The sequence below is a fragment of the Pezoporus flaviventris genome, unplaced genomic scaffold, assembly GCF_033815535.1.
Source record: "Pezoporus flaviventris isolate CSIRO_AGI_PZ_B2104156 unplaced genomic scaffold, CSIRO_AGI_Pfla_v1 ptg000026l, whole genome shotgun sequence".
Taxonomy (NCBI): Eukaryota; Metazoa; Chordata; class Aves; order Psittaciformes; family Psittacidae; genus Pezoporus; species Pezoporus flaviventris.
Genome location: NW_026892574.1, coordinates 2,813,948 through 2,835,976, shown reverse-complemented (window position 1 = coordinate 2,835,976; position 22,029 = coordinate 2,813,948). Strand labels below are relative to the sequence as shown.

Genomic DNA, 22,029 nt, shown 5'->3' with positions numbered 1-22,029 from the left:
TGACGTCCCTGGTGTCCCGCTCTGCTCCACCACCTCTCATTTTTGTCCAGGCACTGTAGACATCTCTGAAAGCTGTAATCTGCAAAGCCCGGGGGGGGGGGCTCCACACTGCGCTGTGTGCTATTATCCCTGAGACAAAGAGGGACAGGCAGGCAGATTACCTTGGCCTTTATTTTTACATCTGGGAGCAAAGAAAAGCCTTAAACGAGCTTGCTGCCGGTGAGGGATTGAACCAGCAGATCCCCAGCTCACCCTCCCGCTCCTTCTCCTCCCCAGAAGCTGCAGGACCCGATCCCTCATGCCAGCAACAGCTTCTGTTGCCCCATTGCTCCCTGCTCCACCTCAAAGCCGCAGGGCCAGGCTCAGGGCTGGGGCTCCCCTGTGTACCCTTGTTTTCTCACGGCAAGTAGCAGCTGGGGCTGAGGTGGCCAGGAGCAACCTGATGCTTGTACCCATCTTGTACCATCACCTCTGTGCCTGGTGGTTGCATTTCTGGGCTGGACTGGCAATGGGCAGAGGCAGGGCTTGCATGGCCCATCTTGCACGGCTCAGCACCAGGCTCCTGGCTATGCCAGGGGCTGTTTCCAGACGGGCCACATGCTGAGATGTACCACCGCAGCCAGGGGCAGGGCCCCTCCATATGGTGCCCCTGGCCGGCTCCCAGCCCTGGGGCAGGTGCTCTCGGCTGGGCTATGCAGAACCTCATTGTCAGCACTCTCAGGATCTCCCTCCCCAGGCAGGGACCCCCCCTCCAGCCCCTGCTGCTCCCCTCACCCCAGCACCACCGGGGAGATGGCTTATCCTGACCAAGTCCCCAGGGCTCCCTGCACAGGATGCGCTCCCTGCAGCCCCTTCCTGGGCAGCCCCACTGCTGACAGCCATAGGGCTGGGTGGGCTTTGTCAGCCGGCCACTGAAGCGCTGACGGGTTTATGCCTGGCACTTAATTATTCCCCCGATTGCCACCACCATGTGCTGGCGAGCGGCGCTGGCTGTGACCCCGGCGAGCCCGGCTCCACTGCTGCAGCCTGGGGAGCTAATGGCAGAAGCACGCCCCACGTGGAGTTTAATTATTGGCTTTCTTCCTTAACAGAGTACATTGGCTGACCTTAATGCAATTAATTAGGGCTTAATCAACTTCTGGTGGCTCAGCAGAGCACACAGCGATTCCTGCCTTTCCAGGAGGGTTTATAAGAGGTTAAAGCGGCTGAGGAGGGTTGGGATGTAGTCTGCAGGCTGAGTGGGGCTGTGCTGGCAAGTACAACTCAGCTAGGCACTGGGACAAAGCTCGCGTGTCTTCCCAGGCTGGGCTTGTTGCTGGAGATGCTGGTACAGGCAGAGGTGAGCTGGACCCTGAGCTGTGCCTCTGTGAGGGTTGTCTCTGCTCATAGGGCATCACCCTAAGTTTGTGTGTGGCTTTCCACAAGGCTTATCTCTGTAGCCTGTGCTGGGCCAGGACTGCTACACTCTTTGAGTGCTCTCTACTAGTGATGGGGCTGTGGATGGGCTGTACATCCAGCAGCAGCTGCTGGTGGGTGGCTCCCAGGGTGCTGGGGGGTCAGTTATGGGGAGCCCCTTCACCCTTTCCTTAGGAGGTGTTTGTTTAGAGACAAGAAGGGAGCTGTCAGTCACTGGCCCTCCCTGGACAAGAGGGAGGCTCCTTTCCCTCCCTCCCCAGGAGCAGCTTGTAACTAACAGTTCTGACTAATATTGCAGGATGTTCCCAGCATCCCTGGCATGGGACCCTGGCTCTGCACCCGTGGCTCTTCTTGGTGTACTTGTTGGATGCCCGAAGGGATTTTGGAGACCTTCACTAGGCGTAGGTGTCCACTGTAAGGTCTTATTTGCACACCTTGTGTCTCCAGCTGCTGGCTCTTCGGCTTCTGATCCAGTGGGCATCCATCAGCAATGCTGGTGATGGGGTGCCCCATCCCTGAGCTGCCGGCTTCATGTGGGGACAAAGTGACTCAGCCTTACTCTTGCCACTGGCAAGGTGGGTGTCCCTGTGCAAGCAATGGCATCTCCCAGCGAGAGCTGTGGTGATGGGGACCAGGACAGTGGCATGCCCTGCCATGTGCACTAGCATCCTGGGTGCTTTGCATCCTCTCTGGTCCATTGTGCTTAAGTAGCTCCTTTCCCACAGTAGTGTGTGTGTCCCTCTGTTCCTTTGGATCCCCATGTCCCAGGCTGCCCCCAGCTGAGGGGATGCGCTACCAAGCCCCTTGTGCAGGCAGCCCTGTGCTGGGACTGGGAGGTGGCAGCAGAAGCTGTGCCAGCCGCTGTTGCCAGCTTGTTTGCTTCAGTGCCAATTCATTAATATCAAAAAGCTAATTAGGATTCCGCAGCCCTTCCCACCCCCTCGGAGGCTGGAGGATACTTGTTGTCTGTGGGATTTTGCTTAGTCCTCTGTTAAAAGAATTCAGCCCTGGTCTGTCCCAGCCTGGTGGTTTGTGTCCCTCTCTGTGCCCCCAGTTCATCCACGTGGCTAAAGCCCCTTGAAGCCTGTCAATTGGGAAGTGATATTTGCCAATAATCCCTCTGTTCTCCCGGGCAGGCTCTTCATATTCCAGCTCATTAAAAACCCCCAAACCCAGGCAGCAATAACGGTGGCTCGGGGAGAGCCCAAGCACAGATTGCTCCTGGTCAAACCGCACCAGCAGAAGAGCTGCCGGCATGACATGGCACAGCCGGATCTCATGGAGCATCGTAGGCAGAGCCCAGTCCTTCTTGCAAGCGGAAGAGGGACAAGCCCCGGTCCTCGTGCTTCCTGGGAAGCGACTGGGGATTCCCTTGAGTCACAGAGTAAATCCTGTTCTCCCTGTGGAGGCTGTGGGGAGACCTGGAGGAGGCGGGATAAACCCTGCTATAGCTCACCTGGGCTCCCTGCCCCAGCCTCAGCCCCTTCACCACCAGCGCACTGGGCAGCGGCAGCTCCTGTGCTGGGGACAGCACAGAGCCAGCCCCGCTCACCTGCCCCCCCCCCCCCCCCCCCCCCCCAGGCACAACCAGCCTCTGCCGCCAGGTTTTTGCTTTGCTTTGCAGGGCTTTAGAGAAAATGTGCCCCAGAGCGGGGATGCTGCTTCCTCCGGGCCCGGCAGTGGTGCTGCTCCATCCTTTCCTGTGTAGATCTGGCCTGGATGGAAGCCAGAAGGAAGCCTCGCTTCCCTGAGGACAGGTTTGTCCCATGGGAAATTCAATATGCAGAAGTTCTGTAATTACTTGCCATTTTGCTGTGGGTTTTTTTTTTTTTTTTGTTTTACTGCAAAAATACCAATTTCCGTGCAAGGAGTCTCACTGCAGCTCAAAGCGCTTCATTGCATGGGCTGGGGGTTTCCTTCTGCTTTCAAGTCAACATTTCCTCTTAAAATATCACTCAGGGAAGGCTTCTTTTTAATGCAAAAGTCTGTGATGACATTTTAAGTGGAGAAGAAAATTGCTGCTTCCTTTCAAAATGTCAGCTTTGAGTGGGGTGCATTTGGTTTTTATTTTCTCACTCCAGTGCTTCCCAGGGGAAAGCCAAACTGGTTTTGTAACCGTTGCCCCCTTGTCACCCCTAAAGTAAATCCCTTTTCTTAACCTGATGGCATTTTTGTGTCAGGGAAACTTTTGGCAGGAGCAGCTGTGCTCCCGTGGGATGCTGCCTTGGGAAGGGACAGCCCTGTTGTAGCCAAACCTGAGTTCCCTATGGCTAATCCTCTGCCACTGAACTCCAGTGGGGACCTGTGGGCGAGCTTCCACCGCTGCTTGTGGCTTCCATTGCTGCGAGGGGGGTGAACAGCATGACCAGGGTTTGAAGCTCCCCATTTTCTGCTTTCCCTCCGCCTTGTGCTCCTGGTTTATTTCACACAGCTCGCCCTGGAAATCACTTGTGTTAGATTAGGTGAGAGACTGCCGTTATCTTCCTTTTATTTATTAGGGTAATTATACCTAATGATTCACATGCTCCTGGAGAGCAATTAGTCCCAGATACAGCACCGGCAGTGTTCTTACCCAGCCTGGGCACAGTGATTCAGAAGCGCGTCTTTTCGCACAGTTCATCAGATGATGATCCCTTGATGTCTGATCTGGTTTGGAGGCAGTTAAGAGGCGACCGAGCACCCGGTGGCTCCATCACTGAACCCAGCTCACTCTGGTGCCGTCACTGCCACTGGCTCGCCTCCTGCGTGGGGTTTGCTGGGGACTTTGGTTGGCTCGAGCCCCTGGAGCTGTGAGATTTGTGCTGTTTGAGGAGCCACGGGGTCTCATCTGGCAATGGCTGTGGCACAGCCTGGACAAGGGAGAGCCAGGCTAGGGATGACCCCTCCATCCTCCCAAACCATGGCAGTGCCATGGCTTGACCTTCGCCTCTTCACATCTCTTGGAGCAGGTGGGTGAGGGCTGATGTGGGCAGGAAACCCTCCAGGTTTCACACAGAGCCAAGGCTCCTCAGTGAGTGTTCCTTGGGCAATAGCTCCTTGGCCCCATTCCACCCACATCCACCTTCCACCTGAGGGTCCCTGCTCACGCCAGTGCCTGGCCCCTGTCAAGAGCTCCTGCAGGCAGCTGGGAGCTGCTCTACTGGGCTGCCAGGGGGCTTGTGCTCTGACAGCTCCTGCAGCCCTCTAGGCTCTCTTTGGTCAGACAGCAGAGGATGCTCTGACCACCATGGGGAGGGGGATGGCCCCTTTTCACCCCCCCCCCACCAGGCGTTTCTGATGGTGCTGGGGGTTGCCCTGGTGGAGCTGATACAGCTCTGGGGACAATGGTGTTGGCAAGCAGAGAGCCCCCAAGCCGGAGGAGCCCCTGGAGGATGATGTTTTGGGATGGGCAGAAGGGGGAGGTGTGGGTGTACCACAGGGTAAGTCTTGTCTCAGCTCCAGTGGGAGGCCCCTGTTAGCTGACAGCAAGTTCTGACACCCCACAGGGATCCTTCTCCAGTGGCTCTGGGGCCTCCCCTGCTTCCTGCTGGCTGAAGCATCGCCTCTCCTCTCTGTTTGATGCAGGGCTCCTCTGTCTCCTCATGGACCCTGCACAGGGGCTGGGGGTTGGGCTCCCGAGGGCACAGCCACATCCCAGCAGGGTCTGTGGCAGCCACTGCAGAGGGACTGGCCAGCACAGAGCGACTCGCAGCCTGCTGTCTTGTATGGCTTTTTATTCCTATGTGATTAAACATCCCACTTCATATAGGGATTGAAGCCGTGCAATACGCCGGGGTCCTACGGCGGAGAACAGCCCCTGTGCCATGGAGCCAGCCTCGGGGGAGCCACCAAAGCTGTATCCTGGGGTGCTGGAGGAGCGCTGCCGGCCTCAGCGCGGGCTCTGTCCTGCACCCCAGCTCTCATGGGGGGCAGGTAAGGGGTCCCAAGCTGCTTTGGCGTGAGGCCAGCACAAGCCCACTCCTCGCATTGCACCACCTTGCAAGGACAGGTGTGATTCTGCACCAGAACTATCCCAGGAGATGGGTGACGGCGTCTGGGTGCAGACACTGGAAGGAGGCGATGCCAGCAGGACACGGTAAGAGGAGGAGGAAGAAAAGGAGGAGAAAGGAGCCTGGGAATGGCCACGGCAGCAAGTGTTGTCCCAAGCGTGATGCTCTTCCAAGTTTCTCAAGAGGCCCCAAGGTTTGCATTAAATCTGTCACATTAGTGAAAGTGGTGAGAACTGTGGCTCTGGAGATAAAAGGCAGCCCCCTTCCAGCCCTCCATAAAGGAGGGAACCCCTTAACACCTACTGAAATATTGGCCGTTAATCAGGCTCGTGAAAATAAAACCATCCACATCTATCATTATTGGATCCTTAATGAAGTGATAATGGGAATGCTGGGGAGCTGTGATATTAATGCCTCCTAAGAGGCAAGAGCAGAGCCAAGGGCTGCAGCCAGGATTTTTAATTTACTGCCAAAAGCCCACGCTGTTAATAACGCCCTTACTTCTCCTGGCCATTAGCACTGTTTGGCTGTAAGCAGCCCACTGAGGAGAGCGAATCAACCCCAAACACACCTGTGATTCACTCCCCTGCTCCCTGCCCAGCTGTGGGGTGTGCTTTTCCTCAATGGCAGTCCCTGTGTCCCCTGCCAGGGAGCTGCTGGCCATGCCCACCCACCTCCCTCCTTCCTGGAAGCTGGCTGGTGTAGAATGCTGCCCTTACATTAAAGAGGGAGGGGACTGAGAGCATCCAAACCAAGCAGCTCTTATTGTCTTCACTGTGTCTGTGACTTGTCTCCCTAGGCACAAGCACATCGGAGCAGGGATGGCGTGGAGCTGGTTCCAGCATGGCCTGCATGCTGGATCCCCTCATTGTGTGTAACCGTGGCTGCACTCCGGATTTCATCATTTGCCCGGGTATGCTCACACGATGCCAATAACCCATCCGGGACAGTGCAGCAAGCCCAAAGCCCTGCTCAGCTGCTGTGACTCACTCAAGTTCCCAATGGGAAGCTCATTGCTGCTCCAGGCTCTGACAGCCCACTGTTACTTGGCAGGTGAGCGATGCTGTTGTGCCTTTAGATGCAACTGTTACCTTGCAAATCCTTGCCAGTCCTGACCACTGCAGGCCAAATGTGTGCTGGGTCATGCATGGGGTGTTCTGCTGTCAGCAAAGGGACTGCAGGGCAGAGGGAGCTGGCTCTGGGCTGGAGCAGCAACAGGCAATTCTGTGCTAAGCATTGACCATAGGAATAAACCTGTGCCTTGTTTATGGGGGTTGCATGCAGTTCAAAGCTCCTTTCCTCCCTAGGTAGAAGATGCACAGGGTTCACCTAAGGAATCCCTCAGAAATGGAGTTTTGATCTGTTTAGGTAGAAGCATCGGAAGAGGAGAAGTGTTTTGGTAAGCTGGGTGTTCTTGGTCAACCTCCCCTTGCCCTGTTATCTTCTCATTAGAAAAGGGGACAAGAACAAAAGCTGTATACGGAGGCCAGGCAAATGTAGATGTGAAGTGCACTTCAAACAGCTCCATCCTTTCAACAAACCTCTTATTAGCCTGCCTTCCTCCCCAGCACAAACTCCTTTTAATCACTAGTGAAAAGCCACTGTTCTGAAGGGAAGGACAGGGTACATGTGGTAGGCATTTCCCAGGAGAAGCCAGCAAATGGGAGCCCAAGGTCTTACGGACTTGACAAGAGATGCAGCACAAGCAGCAGCTCCAAGGACTAGCACAGTGCTCAGCAATGAGGCAGGGTGCAGAGCACAGGGTATGGTGCCCCTGTGGCAGTGTACCTAGGCTGGCTGGAGATGCCAGCGACCCTTGCGCCAGGCATGCCAGCCCAAAACTGGAGTCACACTGGACTTCACTGGAGCAGAACTGGACAGGAAGCATTAACAACATTTTGGAGCCAGCTTTAGCCTGTTATCCTGGCTGCAGCTAGTGTTTTTTTGCTGTATCAGTGCACATGTTAGTGCCCCACAGTGCTGGCATGCTGGGCATGGAGGAGGTGACCTGCCAGCAACCTCTGGACTAAAACACACAGCACAAAGCACCTTCTCCTGTGCAACCACCACCTGACATCGCAGGGGCACTGTGAGCTCTATAACACTTGGCAGGCTTTCCCCAGCAGATCTCAAAGCTGTTTGCCAGCATGAGCAAGTTCAGGCATGTTACAGAAGACCTGCAGACTCACAGGACAAATGAGACGTGTGGATGAGTTTAACCCACCGGGATAAGACCGGGGTTTTGAAATCTCCAGGCCTGTGCCTTGACACTGCCTCTGGGCTGTGGCCCAGACAGTCCAGCTGCCAGCCTGGCATTGATACCAGGCCCCATGGTGGTCCTGCTGATATCCCTACTTGTTGGAGACTGGCTTCAAAACCAAAGCAGGAGGTGTTGCATCCTTCCCAAATCCACCCTCTGATCCATCTTGGAGCAGGGCGCAGAACGACTGCAGTGAGACACCACGACTCACGATGTTGGTGCAACAGTGTTTTTATGTCACGAGATGAGATCAGCCACAGAGAGTCTGGAAAGAGTCTGAGTCAAGCGTGTCCTATTAAATTAGGGCTGGATTTTCAAAGGAGCTCAGCTTCTACTTAGGCTCTGTAACAATCAGGCAGACATTCAGTCGGACATGTTGGGTCATACCGGCTGCTGGGCTGAAGTCCTTTGAATATCCAGCCAAAACCATCCCCGTGCCTGTTGCTACAGGCAGAACCCTTCTGAAATCCCGTCCCACTGCAGGCTCCATGTCCTGGGAAACCCAGCTCATCTCTGCTCTCCCACATATGTGCTGCAGTAGGTGATGGAACTGTGATAAACACCTCATCCTCATACATGCGGGGGAGCGGCTCCCTGTCAGAGCACAGCTCCAGCAGCTTTGCCCTTTGATCAGCTCAGCAGCATGGGTCAGGAGAGCTGAGCATGAAGGTTTCCTTGCCTTTTGTTCTGTGGAATTAGCAGAGTTAATCAGAGTGACAGCGACTTCTGCCTCGGCACAGGAGAAAGGTCAGTGGCTCAGACTGGGTGCATGACTGTTTTCTAGGCAGTTGGAAAACAACACCGTGGAAGCTCACAGCACACATGCTGCTGGCACGGAAACTCCCACCAGGGATCAGCAGGGATGATGTTCCTGCAGAGGGAAGGAGGCTGGAAGAGGAGGACCCCACTCAGCTGGCTTGCTGCTGCAAATCAGCCATCCCCATCCTTATGCTGCACAGTGAAGGTAGACCACCCTCTGTCACTGTCCTGGGCACTGCTTGTGTCATGGGTCCGGCACCAAGCACTTCTCTGCCAATGTGCCCCTTAGCTACACTGGTGTGCATCATGCTGGGCTTGAGGTCTCTGCTGAGGTATGCTGGTGTGGGAGAAGCTGCAGCGCACTGGAGTGGGTGCTGGGTGTCCCCTTCCCACCATGTTCCCCAGCACCTCCTTGCCTTGAGCTGGGCAGGCTTTGCCACTGCTTTTACATCTTTTGGTCTCTGTAACGCACTCCTGTGAAACTGCATAAGCCCGCTGCTGAGCTGCTCTTGAGGTGCAACAGCCGCTGTGAGGGCTCTCCCTGGCAGCCCTACCATGGCCTTCATTTCCTCACATCATTTAACTACAGTTGAAGCAGTCACAAGTGTGGTGGCTCTCAGCAGTAGTGTTAAATCCGGCCTCTACGTCTGTAATGTGACCTCTTATCTCCCTCTGATTCTAATTACAAGTGCTTGCTTTTGCTGTGGATGTCCACTCCTGTGTCTAATTAGTGGACTATTTCTGTCAAAGACAGTAGCACCCTCAAAAGCAAGCCCTAATTTAAGTAGTTTACATTTGTCTGCAGTGTTGATGCCTTCCTTTACCCCGGGTCCTAATTAAATGCATCTGGATAGCTGCAGAGGGACCTCTCAGGATCATTCCATGGCTCTAATTAAAATGGCCTGGATGTCCATGACATTGGTGCCTGTCAATCCTGTCACCAGGAGGTGATGTCCACCTTGGAACTGGCTGAAGAAGGCATAGGAGTCGTTGCTGCTAAGGAAAGCCTCCACATCAAGGCCCTCCTGCGATGCCTCAGTCACCAGCTCTGGGGTGCAGAAAGCTCCGGCTGCCTCCGTCGGCCCGTCCTGCCCGTCCGTTCCACCGCTGAGGAAGAAGATCTCACAGCTCCCTGGGGAGCTCCTGGCTTCCACGGCCCGTGCCTTGTGCAGCCCCAGCCCCACGCGCAGGACCAGCTCCTGGTTCCTCCCTCCCTTGCCGGTTCCTTGGAGCTGGACTGTGGTTTCTCCGCCGGCCAGGATGCACACTGGTGTTTTAGACCCTAATCCTCGCAGGGCCTGTAGAAATTCAGCAAGGTTCAGACCTGGGATCTGGAGCTCTGCCACCAGCTGCAGGAGATCCCTCCTCACCTCATCACTCTGGGGCCCTTCTCCGAGGCCGGCACAGCCCAGGCAGAGCAGCTGGATGAGCTGGCAGTACAGCGTGGCAACGCGGCCAACGTCCCCGCAGACTGCTGCGCTCAGAACCAGTGTGGTGTAGCCCAGGCCCTCAGCTTGGCGTTTGGCCTCGTCTAGAGCCAGCCTGTTTGACCCGATGATGAAGTTGCAAACGTGGGAGAAGTCTTCTGGAGCAGTGGGCTTGGTGGGAGAGCTGGACAGGACCGCTTCCACTGACCTGGGCAGACTGTGCAGCACGTTGTATTTGGTGAGTATCTGAAGGCAGTCTTGGACAGTGTGGGAGCTGGCAGCAGTGGGGCCGCTTGCTATGATGTCCAGGGGGTCACCGATCACATCAGAAAGGATGAGGCTCACCACCTACAAAAAGAAATGCCCACAGATTATTGTGGGAGGCAGAGCATGCAAGAGCCCTGGCATAAGCACTGCTCTGAGCTACACTTGTACCACCCTCATGTCAAAGGAGACGGAAATGGGTAGATGTTGGACCATTTTTGGTTTAGGGTCCTGTGAGTGTCACCTTGCCCTTGAACCCACAACTCTACAACATCCTTTGATGCTGGACCATCGCTTTGGAAGATGTAACCCGTGACACTGCACTTGTCGGCGCACTTACAGCCTAGTGTGGGTTCAGCAATGGCGTGTGCTGAGAACAGCCCCTAGGGAGTGCCATGTTGGACTCTGTGGTGGAGCACCAGCACACTGGAAGTGCCTGCTGCATGAGGGCTGGCGTCTGCTGAGAGTGGTGTGATGGGACAGCCAACACACACCAAGTCTGACATTTGCCTCTTTCATCTCTGTCTCCCTGAGAGTTTTGGGTCCTTGGTGAAATCTGAGCCACAGTACCCAAACAGTGTGTAAAGGCTGCTCACTGAGTGAGGAGAAAATCCTCCAAATGCTTAGCTCAGTTGATTAAACCCCTATTTCAGGGGCCGGTGGGTGATCTCTGGGCAAGCAGGGGCTTCTTCTCCATTACCTGTGCAGGATATGAGAGCCGGGCAAGCCCTCCACCCTTCAGCAAGGACAGAGTCTTCCGGACAATGTTCAGCTCTTGTATGGCAGCTCCTCGGGAAGCCAGCATCTTTGTGAGTTTCTCCTTCTCTTTGAGGAGGATGGGAGGGATGGGAGCAGGCAGTAGGGCTGACCCACCCCCTAGGATGCAGAAAAGATGGCAAGGACATCAGGATAGCAGGAACACGACAGAATGAAAGCAAGGCTGTTCAAAACTTGTGCCTTTCCTCTTCCCTCATGAGTGCATAGAGAGAAGGCAAAGGTCAGTGGGGACTATGCTAACATCTCTGCATAATTCAGTCTTCACTGATGGGTTTTAATCACAGTTGTCCTGCACTGCCTGCACTCAGCTACATCTCATCTGGGCAGTGTAAACCTCGCTGCACGCCTGCAGTGGTGTGGGGACAACAAAGAAGGGCAACCAATTACTATCCCCACTACCCCATATATAGTGAATCGTCTGATACAAGCGGGCATTGGAAAGGCAGAAAGAAGGCAGGTTCCAAAGGAAAAGTGGAATGGATGGAAAATACGGAGTAGAAAGGAGCAAGATCTGAGCAGAGAATGAGCATGCACAGAAGTACAGCTGAAAGCTACTGTCAAAAGGCAAAGCCTGCTCAGAGGTTTGAGACAAACCAGCATCAATAAAACATGATGAGCAAGAAAAACAAATGCAAATGCCTATGTTTCAGTCAATAGCCAGGGATCTAGCTGAGAGGCAGGAGCAGTTGGGGACCGGCTGCTGTGTGGGAGTGCACATGCATAGGGAGTCGCAGCCACGGGGAGATCCTGTACAGGCTCCCTGAAGGGCTGAGGAGTCTCTTGGGGATTCCTGCAGCCAAAGAACAGGAGGAAGCCCAGCGAGTGCAGCTAGATTCCAGTCGCTTGGGTGTTTGCCTAATGCCACTACTCCCTCTGCACCAGATCAGGCTCCAGCATCCATAGAGGAACAGTCACTGAGCAGAGACCATGGCGTTTCTCCAGAGCTGCTCCAAGCCCCTGCATGCTTTTGACCTGTGACACTTGCTCACCCAGCTGAGCTCAGGCTGGGGTGATATCACTGCATCCCTCTGATGCACAATATCTGCCTTCCTTACACCAGCCCTCGACCCAGCAGCCAGGGCCTGGGTGTGTTCAGGGCTGTAGCTCATTGTGTTGGAATGTGGGGGCCTTGTTTCCACTGGCCAGGAAGCAGCAAAGCCCTATGGAGGGTCAGTCCCAAATCTCAGCTTACAGACTTGCACCCCTGTACAAGTTTGGAGCACGTAAGTACACCAAGTGCTTGCTTCTCCAAGTCTGTATCCCCAGATATAAGGAGGGGGCAGGAGGAAAGCATCTTCTTGCCAAGGGGTGAGAGCAGCTGGCAAGCTGTGCCCAGAGGTGTCATCTCACAGTGGTGGCATGACCTCAGCACCCAACCTGTGCAGCCAGTGCTGGGAGGCAGCATGTCCACTGCAGTAGCAGGTAGCTCCATGCCCTCCCTTGCTGCATCCCTAGAGAAAGGCTACACAGGAGAAGGGAGAGGTGAAATGACAGAGGTGCAAGTGTCAGTGCTGAAAGGGCTGGCACAGCACAGTGCTCCCACATGGGCAGGCAGCTGGAGGGCCCCCAGCAGAGCCCATTCCCTGGGATCCCCATGCTACCTGAGATGAGCACAAGGAGCAGGTCATCTGCAGCCAGACCCTCTGCCAGTTCCTGGATGGCAAGTGCTCCCTTCAGAGCCTCTGCGTCCGGGAGGTTGTTCTTGGCACCTTCGATGACCTGGATTTTGCTGTGTGGCTTCAGCAGCATCTCTCTGGTGAGGTAAGAGAGGCAATCACACCACTGACACGTGCACCTTCACAGGACTGTCACTCAGCAGAGAAATGGGCCTGCTGTGCCAGATGTGCACAATGAGAGACCAAGACAGGGAGGTGGCCTTTGCTGAATGTCTCCTGCCCAGGCCTGCAGAGGCAGTGCATCCAGCACAAGAGCTGGGCTGTGTCATTGGTGACACTGGGACGTGATGATGGTTGAAGACCGATGTGGTGTGGTGGATGGGGTGAGCGCCAGAGCGAGGGTAGTTGGAACGGACTGAATGGGCCACAGCAACATTGCACAGAGGATAAATCTGTCAGCCTCCCCCCAGAAAATGCCCAGGCATGGTCCCCTTACTGCATTCCTGCTCGCTGCAGACTCTCCTGGATGCCCAGTGGCACATTGATGATCCCCCGAACGAGGTGATCTCCCAGGATCTCTTCTGCTGCCGCAGCCATCCCCAGCACAGCTTTGCCAAAACCTACCAGGTACAGGTTCCTCTTCACTGGGAAGGCCCTGCCCTTCACCAGCAGCTGAGGGCACCCATCTTGCTGGAGCTTCAGAGCCCTCTTCAGCATCGGAGCCGGCCGGACAGTGCCCACTGCACTGCAGAAGAGGGTCAGTGCATGCTCACGGAGGGACATGGTGCACAGGTGGCCAGGGTGAGTCAATCTGCTCAGTGAGGTAGGCTTGGACACGACACGTTCTGCCAATGCTGGCGAGGCTTTAAGAGCTGGGGCCGCTGACACCCTCCAACCTGCAAGAGAATGTGAACAGTTTTGCTAGTAGAAGAGCCAGGGCTGACACAGAGAGCAGGGAGGGCAAAACACCAACCATGGAGCTCTAGCTCCTCTTTCCTCTAGGTTAAGGTGCTATATCAACAGCACTTTCAAACCTCTCTTCAGTCAGGTGGGAGGCAAAGGCAGTGTTACATTCAGACTACTTGTCAGCTTGTGGTTCGCTGCAATCCCATCACCTCCCACAGAGAAGGTGAGTCCTGCCAGCCAGCTTCTCCATCACTGTACATTTGCCACTGGCAAGCCATCATTTCTATTAGTTCAGTGTTTGATGCCTTTCCAAACTGTGGAAGATGCTCTCTGTCGTGGAGAGAGCAGGGCATCTGGGTGGAACAGCTTTCGCTACGTTAACTCCCTGCTTGTGCCAGCCAAATGCTGATGTCATTCTCTGGCTGCACATTGCCCCATGTGTCCCTGCAGCATCAGGCATGGACTTGAGAGAAACAACAGGCTTGCTGGCTGCCTGATCCCTTACTGCTGGTGGCCACAGAGAAACAAGTAACGAGGTTTCCCAGCTGTCCAGCAAATTAACGCAAGGCTTCATTTGCCTTTACTTTTTAGTCCTTTATTATCCATTAAAATCACATTTAAAGCCCAAGTAAGGCCTCAGGTCCTGCAAAGTTGCCAGCTGTGTCTGCAAAAGCCCATTTGAGCTAGTCTCCTCTATTAGCATTACAGGCAACAGATCTGCATGTGGACAGAAAGATCTCAACTGCTGGAGGGCAGGCACTTGTCTTGACAGAGGAAAGGCAGCCCCTGCCAGCACACATGCATCTATTCCTTCCCAGCATTTCTCCTTCTTTCTGTTAACTGGCAGCAAGTTCAGTGCTGCTTTCTCAGGATCAAAGATCCTTGTGATCTGTGTCTCTTCTGCTCATGGTAATTATGGTGCTGGCAATTAAGACAGGGTGCCAGGAGGCTGAAGCAGCCTAGCAACACACAGGATCGCAGACCCATTCGAATTACCTGAGAGGGTTAATCTTCCCTCTAGTAAATGGATGTGTTTCAGTGCGAGGCCAGTGGCTGGCTTCTTCCGGGAGAGCTCATGAGTCCAGAGGTCTCTTTGTCCTAATACTCTCATAGCACTGCAAGGTGTTAATCATTAAGCCAGGCAAGCTTCCCAACAGCTCCTCTGGATCTAAATCTGCCTTATTTTGCTGCAAGGACCCAAAGGCTCTGTGAAAACCTCTATGCAAGCACCTTCTCAGACAGTGAAACCTGGACACACTCTGAAATCTAAAAGACAAAGGACCTACAGGTAAAACCATATGGAGAAGCACAGGTTTGCCAGAGGAAAAAAAAAGAAAAAAAATCCAAGAATCATTTAAGTTGTAAAAGACCCTTAAGATCAAGTCTAATTGTAAATGATTCAATGCTTAGGAGATTTTAAAGGTAAAACCCCAAAGCACATAAACTACCTGACTATACTCCCTTTAGGTACTGGCCAGAAGGGCTGGCTTTTCAGTCACAAAGAATAAAAGGCAGAGTTCCTGACCAATTCTGTGACTAGACTCTTAAACTTCATGGCAGCTGATGCTGCCAGCAGGTCAAAGCACAGATCCTCAGCCCTCTTACAGTGAGGGCCAGAGTAACTGTGCTAACACCAGTGACTCCAGCTGTGCACCTCTCAGGAACTGAGATTAGCATCTCCATTCCCAGCAGGTCTCTGATTCACCTGGCAGCACAGTGCAAGCAGGAAGGTGTTACAAAACAGAGGTGCATCGCACCCCAGGTTGCCTCGTCCGAGCTGCGAGACAGGGTTTGCAGAAGTGGTTGGAGAAAAGGGCTTAAATGGAGCCAGGGGAGTTTTAAAAACTAATCCCCAGAGCTTTTAACAGGCTCTGTCTCTGCCTTGATGCTTCTGTGCGGGGCTGACCCTGAAGAGCAGGGGATTGAGCACAACAGACCTGCAACTGCGGCTCCTGTCACACGTGCCCTGCCGGTGGCTCCGCTCAGCTCCGACTCCAGACACGACACAGCAGGCGTGAGTTGTTTAAAAGCAATCCTCCCCTCTGGAGCTGAGAAAAAGAAATGCCAGCTTAATTCATCTGGCACTCGTGTGCGTACTGCTAATGCTTGCTCTGGAAAGCGTTTCACTACAATAGCAGGCATGTAATTTCTTTTCTGCACTCTGAACTCAGATTATATTTTAACCATCAAGGCCTGATCCAGAGCCTGTTGAAGTCAGCATGCGTCTTTCTATTGCTCTTAAGGATTTTACAGCATGCTGCCTGATGCTGATCATGGTGCATGGGTGTAAACGTAGAGTAAATCTGGTGTAAAACCCCCTTGCAGTCAGAAGTTACCTGACTTTACACCAACACAACAGGGAGCTGAATCTGGCACAGGCCCATTAGCTCTGGAGGTCTCAGTGTGTAACTCTGCTCCTTGTCAGCTTTGATTAGACACACAGGCTCACTGGAGGCTCCCCTTGGAATGGGGGTGCTGCTAATGATGCCACAAATCCATTTTTATGTAATTTATTTATACAGTCTCAGGCACTGGGTACTGAACATCACCAGGGACCAGCTATAAATCAGTGCTATGAAATCCACTGTAGATATTAACAAAAATTAAAACTCCTAGTCATTTCTCTAGGGCTTTAAAAACAAAAATCAAGGGAACTGAACATCACCCCACACCAAAGCACAGGCAGCCTTGGAAAGAAAGATAACCCAAATGGCAGCTCTTGAGCTACCTCCAGGATAGTGAGTCTAGAATTTATGTTATTGCTGGTTAGCTGCTCTGTATTGCACATGGAGAAATTACATCCTCACATCCCTGCATTTTCCTCTTCCCACTGCTGGATGGGAAGAATCTGGGCTGGGAGAAGGGGCTCATGATGTGGCTCCTGTGCCTTCACGCACTAATATTTGTTCCCTGGTTTCTCAGGGAAATCACATAGGGATGAATGAGTCCTCTTCTATATGGATAGAACGTGGCATACTATAGGCACCAGTGGCACTCAGGTTTATACCTTCCCTTTGTCCCTGCTCAGAATAATTTGGAGTTTGGGTATAGATAGTCTTTTGAAAAGTTGGGAGAAAAATGATGCTGAGAATTGCCTGTTCCAAAGAGAGCAGGAATACTATAAGGGATTTAGATTAATCCCCTTTAAATGGAAACTTCTTCAGCTTTCATTGATGAATAATGTTCTCCATCTACATACTTGCTTGCATGCATTACCATTAGAAATCGTTCTTCATAGGGCTCCTCCTAAGCCTGCACTGTTAACTCACCACAAAAAGCAGCAAACCCCCAGCTCCTCATTTTCACTTTCTCTGGGAAAGAGGGAGGGAGAGGAGCTGGACTCTGATAAAATACAGGCAAAGTGCTCGTTTGCATTACCTTTCATTAACTTTTTAATTAAAGCAATTCTGCAGGCAAGGAGCCAAAGCCAGAAGGAGACAGAAACGATCAGCACTGGGGGCAGAAATGTGGTAAGCTGCCAGGTAAATTGGATGGTGGCATGAGACCAAAAGCATGGACACAGGGGGGTGCAGTCTGAGCCATAAACTTGGAGTCACACTGGGGAAAGAAAACGGTGAACAAATGAGCTGGCCATGCCCATGCAGTGAGAAAAATGAACCAGCACCTTGCTCCATGGCATGTATCTGAAAGCCAGAAAAATATTCCCTTCTAGGAGCCAGGCCTGCCATCGCTGGGCAGAGCTGAGCCATTCCAGGTGCTGTGGTTAGAGGGTTGTTCAAGGGTTTGCATCATGGGCTTGTGGTTTTCTTGAAGCTGGAGCAATTGCGCTTGCTGCAGGCCAACGCAATCACACATCCCAAGCGTTTCAGGTGCTGCAAGATCAGAGGATGCTGTACATTTAATGCTCCAGGATGTCTAATTGAACTGAGATCTTCAGGGGCCTAAATTAGCTTCTCCTTAATGTCATCAGGTCTTCTCTGGATTTCCCCCCCGTGTGGCAGTGGTTGGTGGCTGGCCCACTGTGCACAGGGTCAACTCCAAAATCCCTCAGGGGCTTGGAAAGTACTTGCGATGTCACTGGATCAAATCCCAAGTGTTCCAGGATAATTTTGAGCTCAAGCTCTAAAGACAGATTACATCTTTGTTACAGTAGTAAACTACCAGACACAGCAAGTTTTAGCAGTGTCTCTTGCTACTCATTTTTCTTGTTGCATGACTTTCTTCTGGCCTCTCAGCATGTAAATTACTGCTAGGCTCACCAAGGCTCACAGCTTCCATCTTTCATGCCTCACCATGGGAGTTTACCTACGAAGTACAACAGAGTGGAGATTGTACTGCCTTAAACTCCCCTGTTCCCACTTACTGACACATCTTTTCTATCATTTGATATATCAACTTCAATTTGCCTGCTGAGCCCTGCTCAAACTCAAACTTGCTGCTCCAGATGGTCCCAAAAGCATTATGAGAAAATTTTCCAGGAGATGCACTGAACCCAGGAGGAAAGCAAAGCAGTGAAGGTTTGTTCCAAGTGACTATTCTGGGAGGATTAGCAGGGGAATTTTTGAGACTAATCTCTTTAAATGAAAATTTTAGAATTTGATTAATTTTTTAATCTGCACATGGATTTGCATAAAATTACTGCACTGCCTCATTCATTGTGTGAAAATGTCTGCAGCCAGGATGGACTGGTCAGCTATGAAGTGTCCAGCACACACGTGGGTGTGCAATGACAGGGTGAAAGGTCCTTTTGCTCCCACTCCCTGTGGTGCTCCTGCATCCATAACTGGGAAAGAAGATGAGGGTAGACAGTAGCAAAATGATGAGACCAGAGAGCTGCCCTTGCAGGCAGGCAAGGGAGAAAGTAGAATGGAGTTCGAATACCTTTGTTTCAAGAACATGCTGAGCTCTGGAAAACCCAGGAGTCCTAATTTCCAATACGTGGCCTTCTATATGTTTCTTGGAAAAGAAATATGCCGCACTCATGACTGATTTGCTCACCAGGAAGGTGTCAACAGCATCTCTTTGCCTTTGATGGGGAATGTAGCCTAAGGCCAAACACAGGGATGATAAGTGTTCTGTTCAGCATTTTATATATATAGATCACTATCATTAGTAAAAAAAAAATAACTGGATTTGACATATGCATCTTACTAGCTTTTCTAGGTCATACTCCCTTCACTCCCTATATACCTTTTGGAAATGATTTTCCCATGCACTAGGGATTGCAGGGAGGAAATATTTTTCAGTAAAAAAATCATTCTGTAGCTCAATGCAGACCAGCACTACCCTGAAGCCAAGTCCATGCCAAGACTACTTCCTTTCATGCTGTAATTTCTCAAACTCCCTATTCTGAGTGAACTTGCAATCAAAGTTGAGAGCCATTTAAAGTACAGGGAAGGATCAGAGTATTCTAGAGAAGATGAAAAGATGCCAACCTTGAGAACTGGAATAACAGAAAGGGGTCGAAATTCAGTACTGCAAAATACAAGGTCATGCTCTCTGGGATTAATAGCAAAAAATTATGAGCTCTTCAGTTGGAAATAACATAAGAGGAGGAAGAGCCAGGAATATTAATCAGTCACAGGATGACAATTACAGCTGCCCTCTAGGCTACGGGAAATGCAGAAAGCAGCAGATGTAATCTACCTTAACTCTAGTGAGGTTTTTGACACCATTTTCATGAGCAGACTGAAGTGTGGGCTGGGCATACATACTGTTGGATTCATTGAAAAACAGCTGGAGCACTGGGCTCAGAGGGTAGAAATCAGTGGCTCGCAGCCCAGTTGACAGCTGGTAATCAACAAGGGCTCTGCTGCGGTTCATGTCGCCCTACGGCTTCAATACGGAGGGCAGCCCAAAGTGCTTGATTTGGGAGAGGTGCTGCTGGAGCCACCTTCCAGAGGAATTGTGATAAACTCAAAGTCAGGGCCAACGGAAACCTCGTGTCATAAGCAAGGAGAAGTATGAAGTTTTGCTGCTGGGGCAGGATCCCCCTGTGCATCAGGGCACTCTGGGAATCAAGTGGTGCAACCAGCTATGGAGCAACCCAACAGCAGCTACAGCAACTTGAAGGGTGGCTATAAAGACAGCAGCTATGAACCCTTCTTAGTAGTGGCAGAAAGTATAAGTAAGGAGCAACGGCCAGAATTTGCAAGTGAGGACATTCACATTGGACATGACTGAAGAGTTCTTTACAGGGAGGGTTGCACAGTACTGGATCAGGCCACGCAGAGAAGCTGTGCTCTCCGCGCTAGGTGGTTTTCAGGGTTTGGCTAGACAAAGCCATGGCCAAGCTGATCTTGTGCTGGTGACCATCCTGCACTGAGCAGAGCGCGGAGCAGGTAGCTCCAGGGGTCCCTTCTCCCCACACTTCTGCGATTCCATGTGGTAACAGCAGGGTCAGAGTTCAGTGGTCCTGAGCATCACGCTTAGTTTCAAGAGCCCATAAAGAGAAGCCAAGTTGTAGGATGCAAGCCCCTCTCCACACAAGTGTTAAGTCATAATTGCTACCCACAGAGAGCCATCACCCCCACTGGAGTTCAGCAGAAATATATTCACCTGAGCAGTGTTGTTTCCAGAAGCATCTCTCTAAAATTCACAAGCACTCACCTGAGCAAGCACAGGTCTGTTTGTATTGTGCAGGTTATGGTGGTACCTAATATGGAAATGCACAGGTAGAATGACTGCATTTGATCAATATTATTCAAGTAGCAGTTAAGCATTTTTTTCCATTAACTAGGGCCATTATCTATAATGCCTACTTAATATGACAGTTTGCTAGGAGATCCAATTATCCCGCCACATAAATTCCAGCTGGGTATAAACTGACAAATGAAGTTCCAGCCATCAGGAACAAAGGCAGAAGAAAGAATAAGGGAGTGACAAAATATCAAATCAACAACCCACAGTGTTATACAACTGTAAAACTAACCTAAGTATTGTAGGTGTTTTGAAGTAAATTGCCTTATGATGGTATCAGTGAGTCACCTTCAGGGCCCACATCAGATAATCCAGGCTTTGATCATGCAAGTCACAGTGTGCAAGAATTCTGTGCTTCTCTACAACCTCCCATCACACAGAGATCAGCTGTGGGTTTTGCACTGACCTGCAATCGTGCAGCTGACCCCGAGGCCTCAGAAGCAACAAAGGTGTCTTGTGTTGAGAGTCCCCAGACACTGGTGTGAAAATCCTGCCTCCGTATCAAAGTAACATGGGTGAATCATCCCGATGAGCCGATCCCATCACAGCATGAAGGGGTGAATCAGGTTAGACGGCTAAACCTGTAACGGTGAACAGTGGGAGCAAGTAATCTGAGAGAAGACTTGTGTTTCACTGAATTGTATCTGCACATAAAGTAAGTCAGCATGTTTGAAGGACGAGCATGCAGACCTCTGGCAATAGTTCCCGGAGTTACTGTTGTTTGACCACAGGAGGGCAATATTATTCTAAAAGCAAAATCGAACTCTACTCTGGAGACTGAAAGGAGAATACCATTAGCATTTATGAAGGCATCTATCTACGTTTTGTTGGGGGTTTTGATTCTGAGTTCCTGAGAGGTAGAAATGACAAAGGAGCTGGCGTTCTAAAATGAAACTAGTGGGGCACTGGCAATCTTTGGGGGTGGGGGAGATTCTCACAGCTGCTGTTATACCCCAGGAATAACTTTTTAAGGTAAGAGATGTACAAAAACATGACTACAGAGCCTGACATCGGGATTCACGATAGAAAAGAGTAGCAGTTCCAACGTGTCTGTGTTGGAGCACCAGCCTCAAACGCCAAGGTGCCTTTCTCACAGGCTGTGCGGTGCTCATCTGTACCTGACATCTTACGGGACGCGAGCTGTGGTGTTCCTGTAGCACTGCTCGGGGCCCAGGGTTTGGAAGAATAAATAATACTGAGAAACAAAGATGTGTAATAACGGCTGGGGGAGGCCTGGATGCGGTATCGGGAAAACGTCTCCACCAAAAGGGTGAGGCACCGGAACAAGTCTTCCCAGGGAGGTGAAGCGGTGAAGTCACCGTCCCTGGTGGCGTTTCAAAGGCCTGTAGATGCCGCACTTGGGGACACGGCTTAGTGGTGGGCACCGGGGTGGTTCTGGGGTAGCGCTCGGGCTTGATGATCTCAAAGGTCTTTTCCAAGCCAAACACTTGCGTGGTCCTATGAAGGCAGGGGCACAAAGCGAGGCGACCGGACCTGTGCCTGAAGGAGGGGGACACGGCTCAAACACCCGCGAGACGCGTTCCCGGGGCGGATCCCTGGGGACGCCCCGGCCCCCCCGACCAGACGAGGCCGCGTTCCGCCGCTTTCCCCCAGCTCCCTCGGAAGCTGCGGCGGAAAACGCGTTCTGCCGGCGGCGGGGGCGCGCAGCGGGGGCGCGCAGCGGGGGGGCGCCCACACCTCACGTGCTGCAGCGGCGCGGCTCCAGCATTGCCCGGCACCGGAAGTGACGCGCTCCCGCGCAGCCCAGCGGCTCGAAGCCGTTGCCCGCCCTTCGGGATGATGTCACGCCCTCAGCCCGGCTTCCCCCGCCCCGCCCCGCCCGGCCCGGTGGGTGCCGCCAGCCCCGGGCTGCCCCTTCCCGACCCCGAGCCCCGTCCGTCCGCGGCCCGGGAGGACCTTCCCGCCGCACTCAACATGGCTGCCGGGCACGGGCC

General features: G+C 52.5%; 1 protein-coding gene and 1 long non-coding RNA gene across 11 annotated transcripts; one reads left to right on the top strand and one right to left on the bottom strand.

The window, feature by feature from the left end:
* The first annotated feature begins 1,088 nt into the window (after nucleotides 1-1,088).
* LOC133271929 (uncharacterized) lies at nucleotides 1,089-1,882 on the top strand. The gene is made up of 2 exons (XR_009744297.1): nucleotides 1,089-1,339; nucleotides 1,715-1,882. It is a non-coding gene; the product is annotated as an uncharacterized LOC133271929 (long non-coding RNA).
* Nucleotides 1,883-6,932: 5,050 nt separating this feature from the next.
* GLYCTK (glycerate kinase) lies at nucleotides 6,933-22,011 on the bottom strand. 10 transcript variants are annotated; one of them, XM_061458393.1, is made up of 9 exons: nucleotides 21,992-22,011; nucleotides 20,481-20,655; nucleotides 19,934-20,030; nucleotides 18,374-18,420; nucleotides 15,352-17,247; nucleotides 13,005-13,404; nucleotides 12,494-12,645; nucleotides 10,816-10,991; nucleotides 6,933-10,199 (listed from the first exon to the last, which is right to left on the bottom strand). In XM_061458393.1, the coding sequence occupies exons 5-9, from the start codon at nucleotides 15,554-15,556 to the stop codon at nucleotides 9,300-9,302; spliced, it is 1,833 nt and encodes a 610-aa protein (XP_061314377.1). In that variant the 5' UTR covers nucleotides 15,557-17,247; nucleotides 18,374-18,420; nucleotides 19,934-20,030; nucleotides 20,481-20,655; nucleotides 21,992-22,011; the 3' UTR covers nucleotides 6,933-9,299. The 10 variants fall into 10 exon arrangements, with proteins under 10 accessions (XP_061314377.1, XP_061314375.1, XP_061314376.1 ...); XM_061458391.1 differs by lacking the exon at nucleotides 21,992-22,011 and adding an exon at nucleotides 21,773-21,909; XM_061458392.1 differs by lacking the exon at nucleotides 21,992-22,011 and adding an exon at nucleotides 20,765-20,785.
* Nucleotides 22,012-22,029: the final 18 nt, after the last annotated feature.

What these genes read in the sequence shown, in the direction of transcription:
- GLYCTK (XM_061458393.1), bottom strand. Translation starts at nt 15,556, where the DNA reads ATGCCTGCTATTGTAGTGAAACGCTTTCCAGAGCAAGCATTAGCAGTA. An exon ending in CTGCAGCGAGCAGGAATGCA is followed by an intron (nt 12,646 to 13,004) that starts GTAAGGGGACCA and finishes TTACCTCACCAG; the next exon opens with AGAGATGCTGCTGAAGCCAC. An exon ending in GGCTCTCATATCCTGCACAG is followed by an intron (nt 10,200 to 10,815) that starts GTAATGGAGAAG and finishes TTCTTTTTGTAG; the next exon opens with GTGGTGAGCCTCATCCTTTC.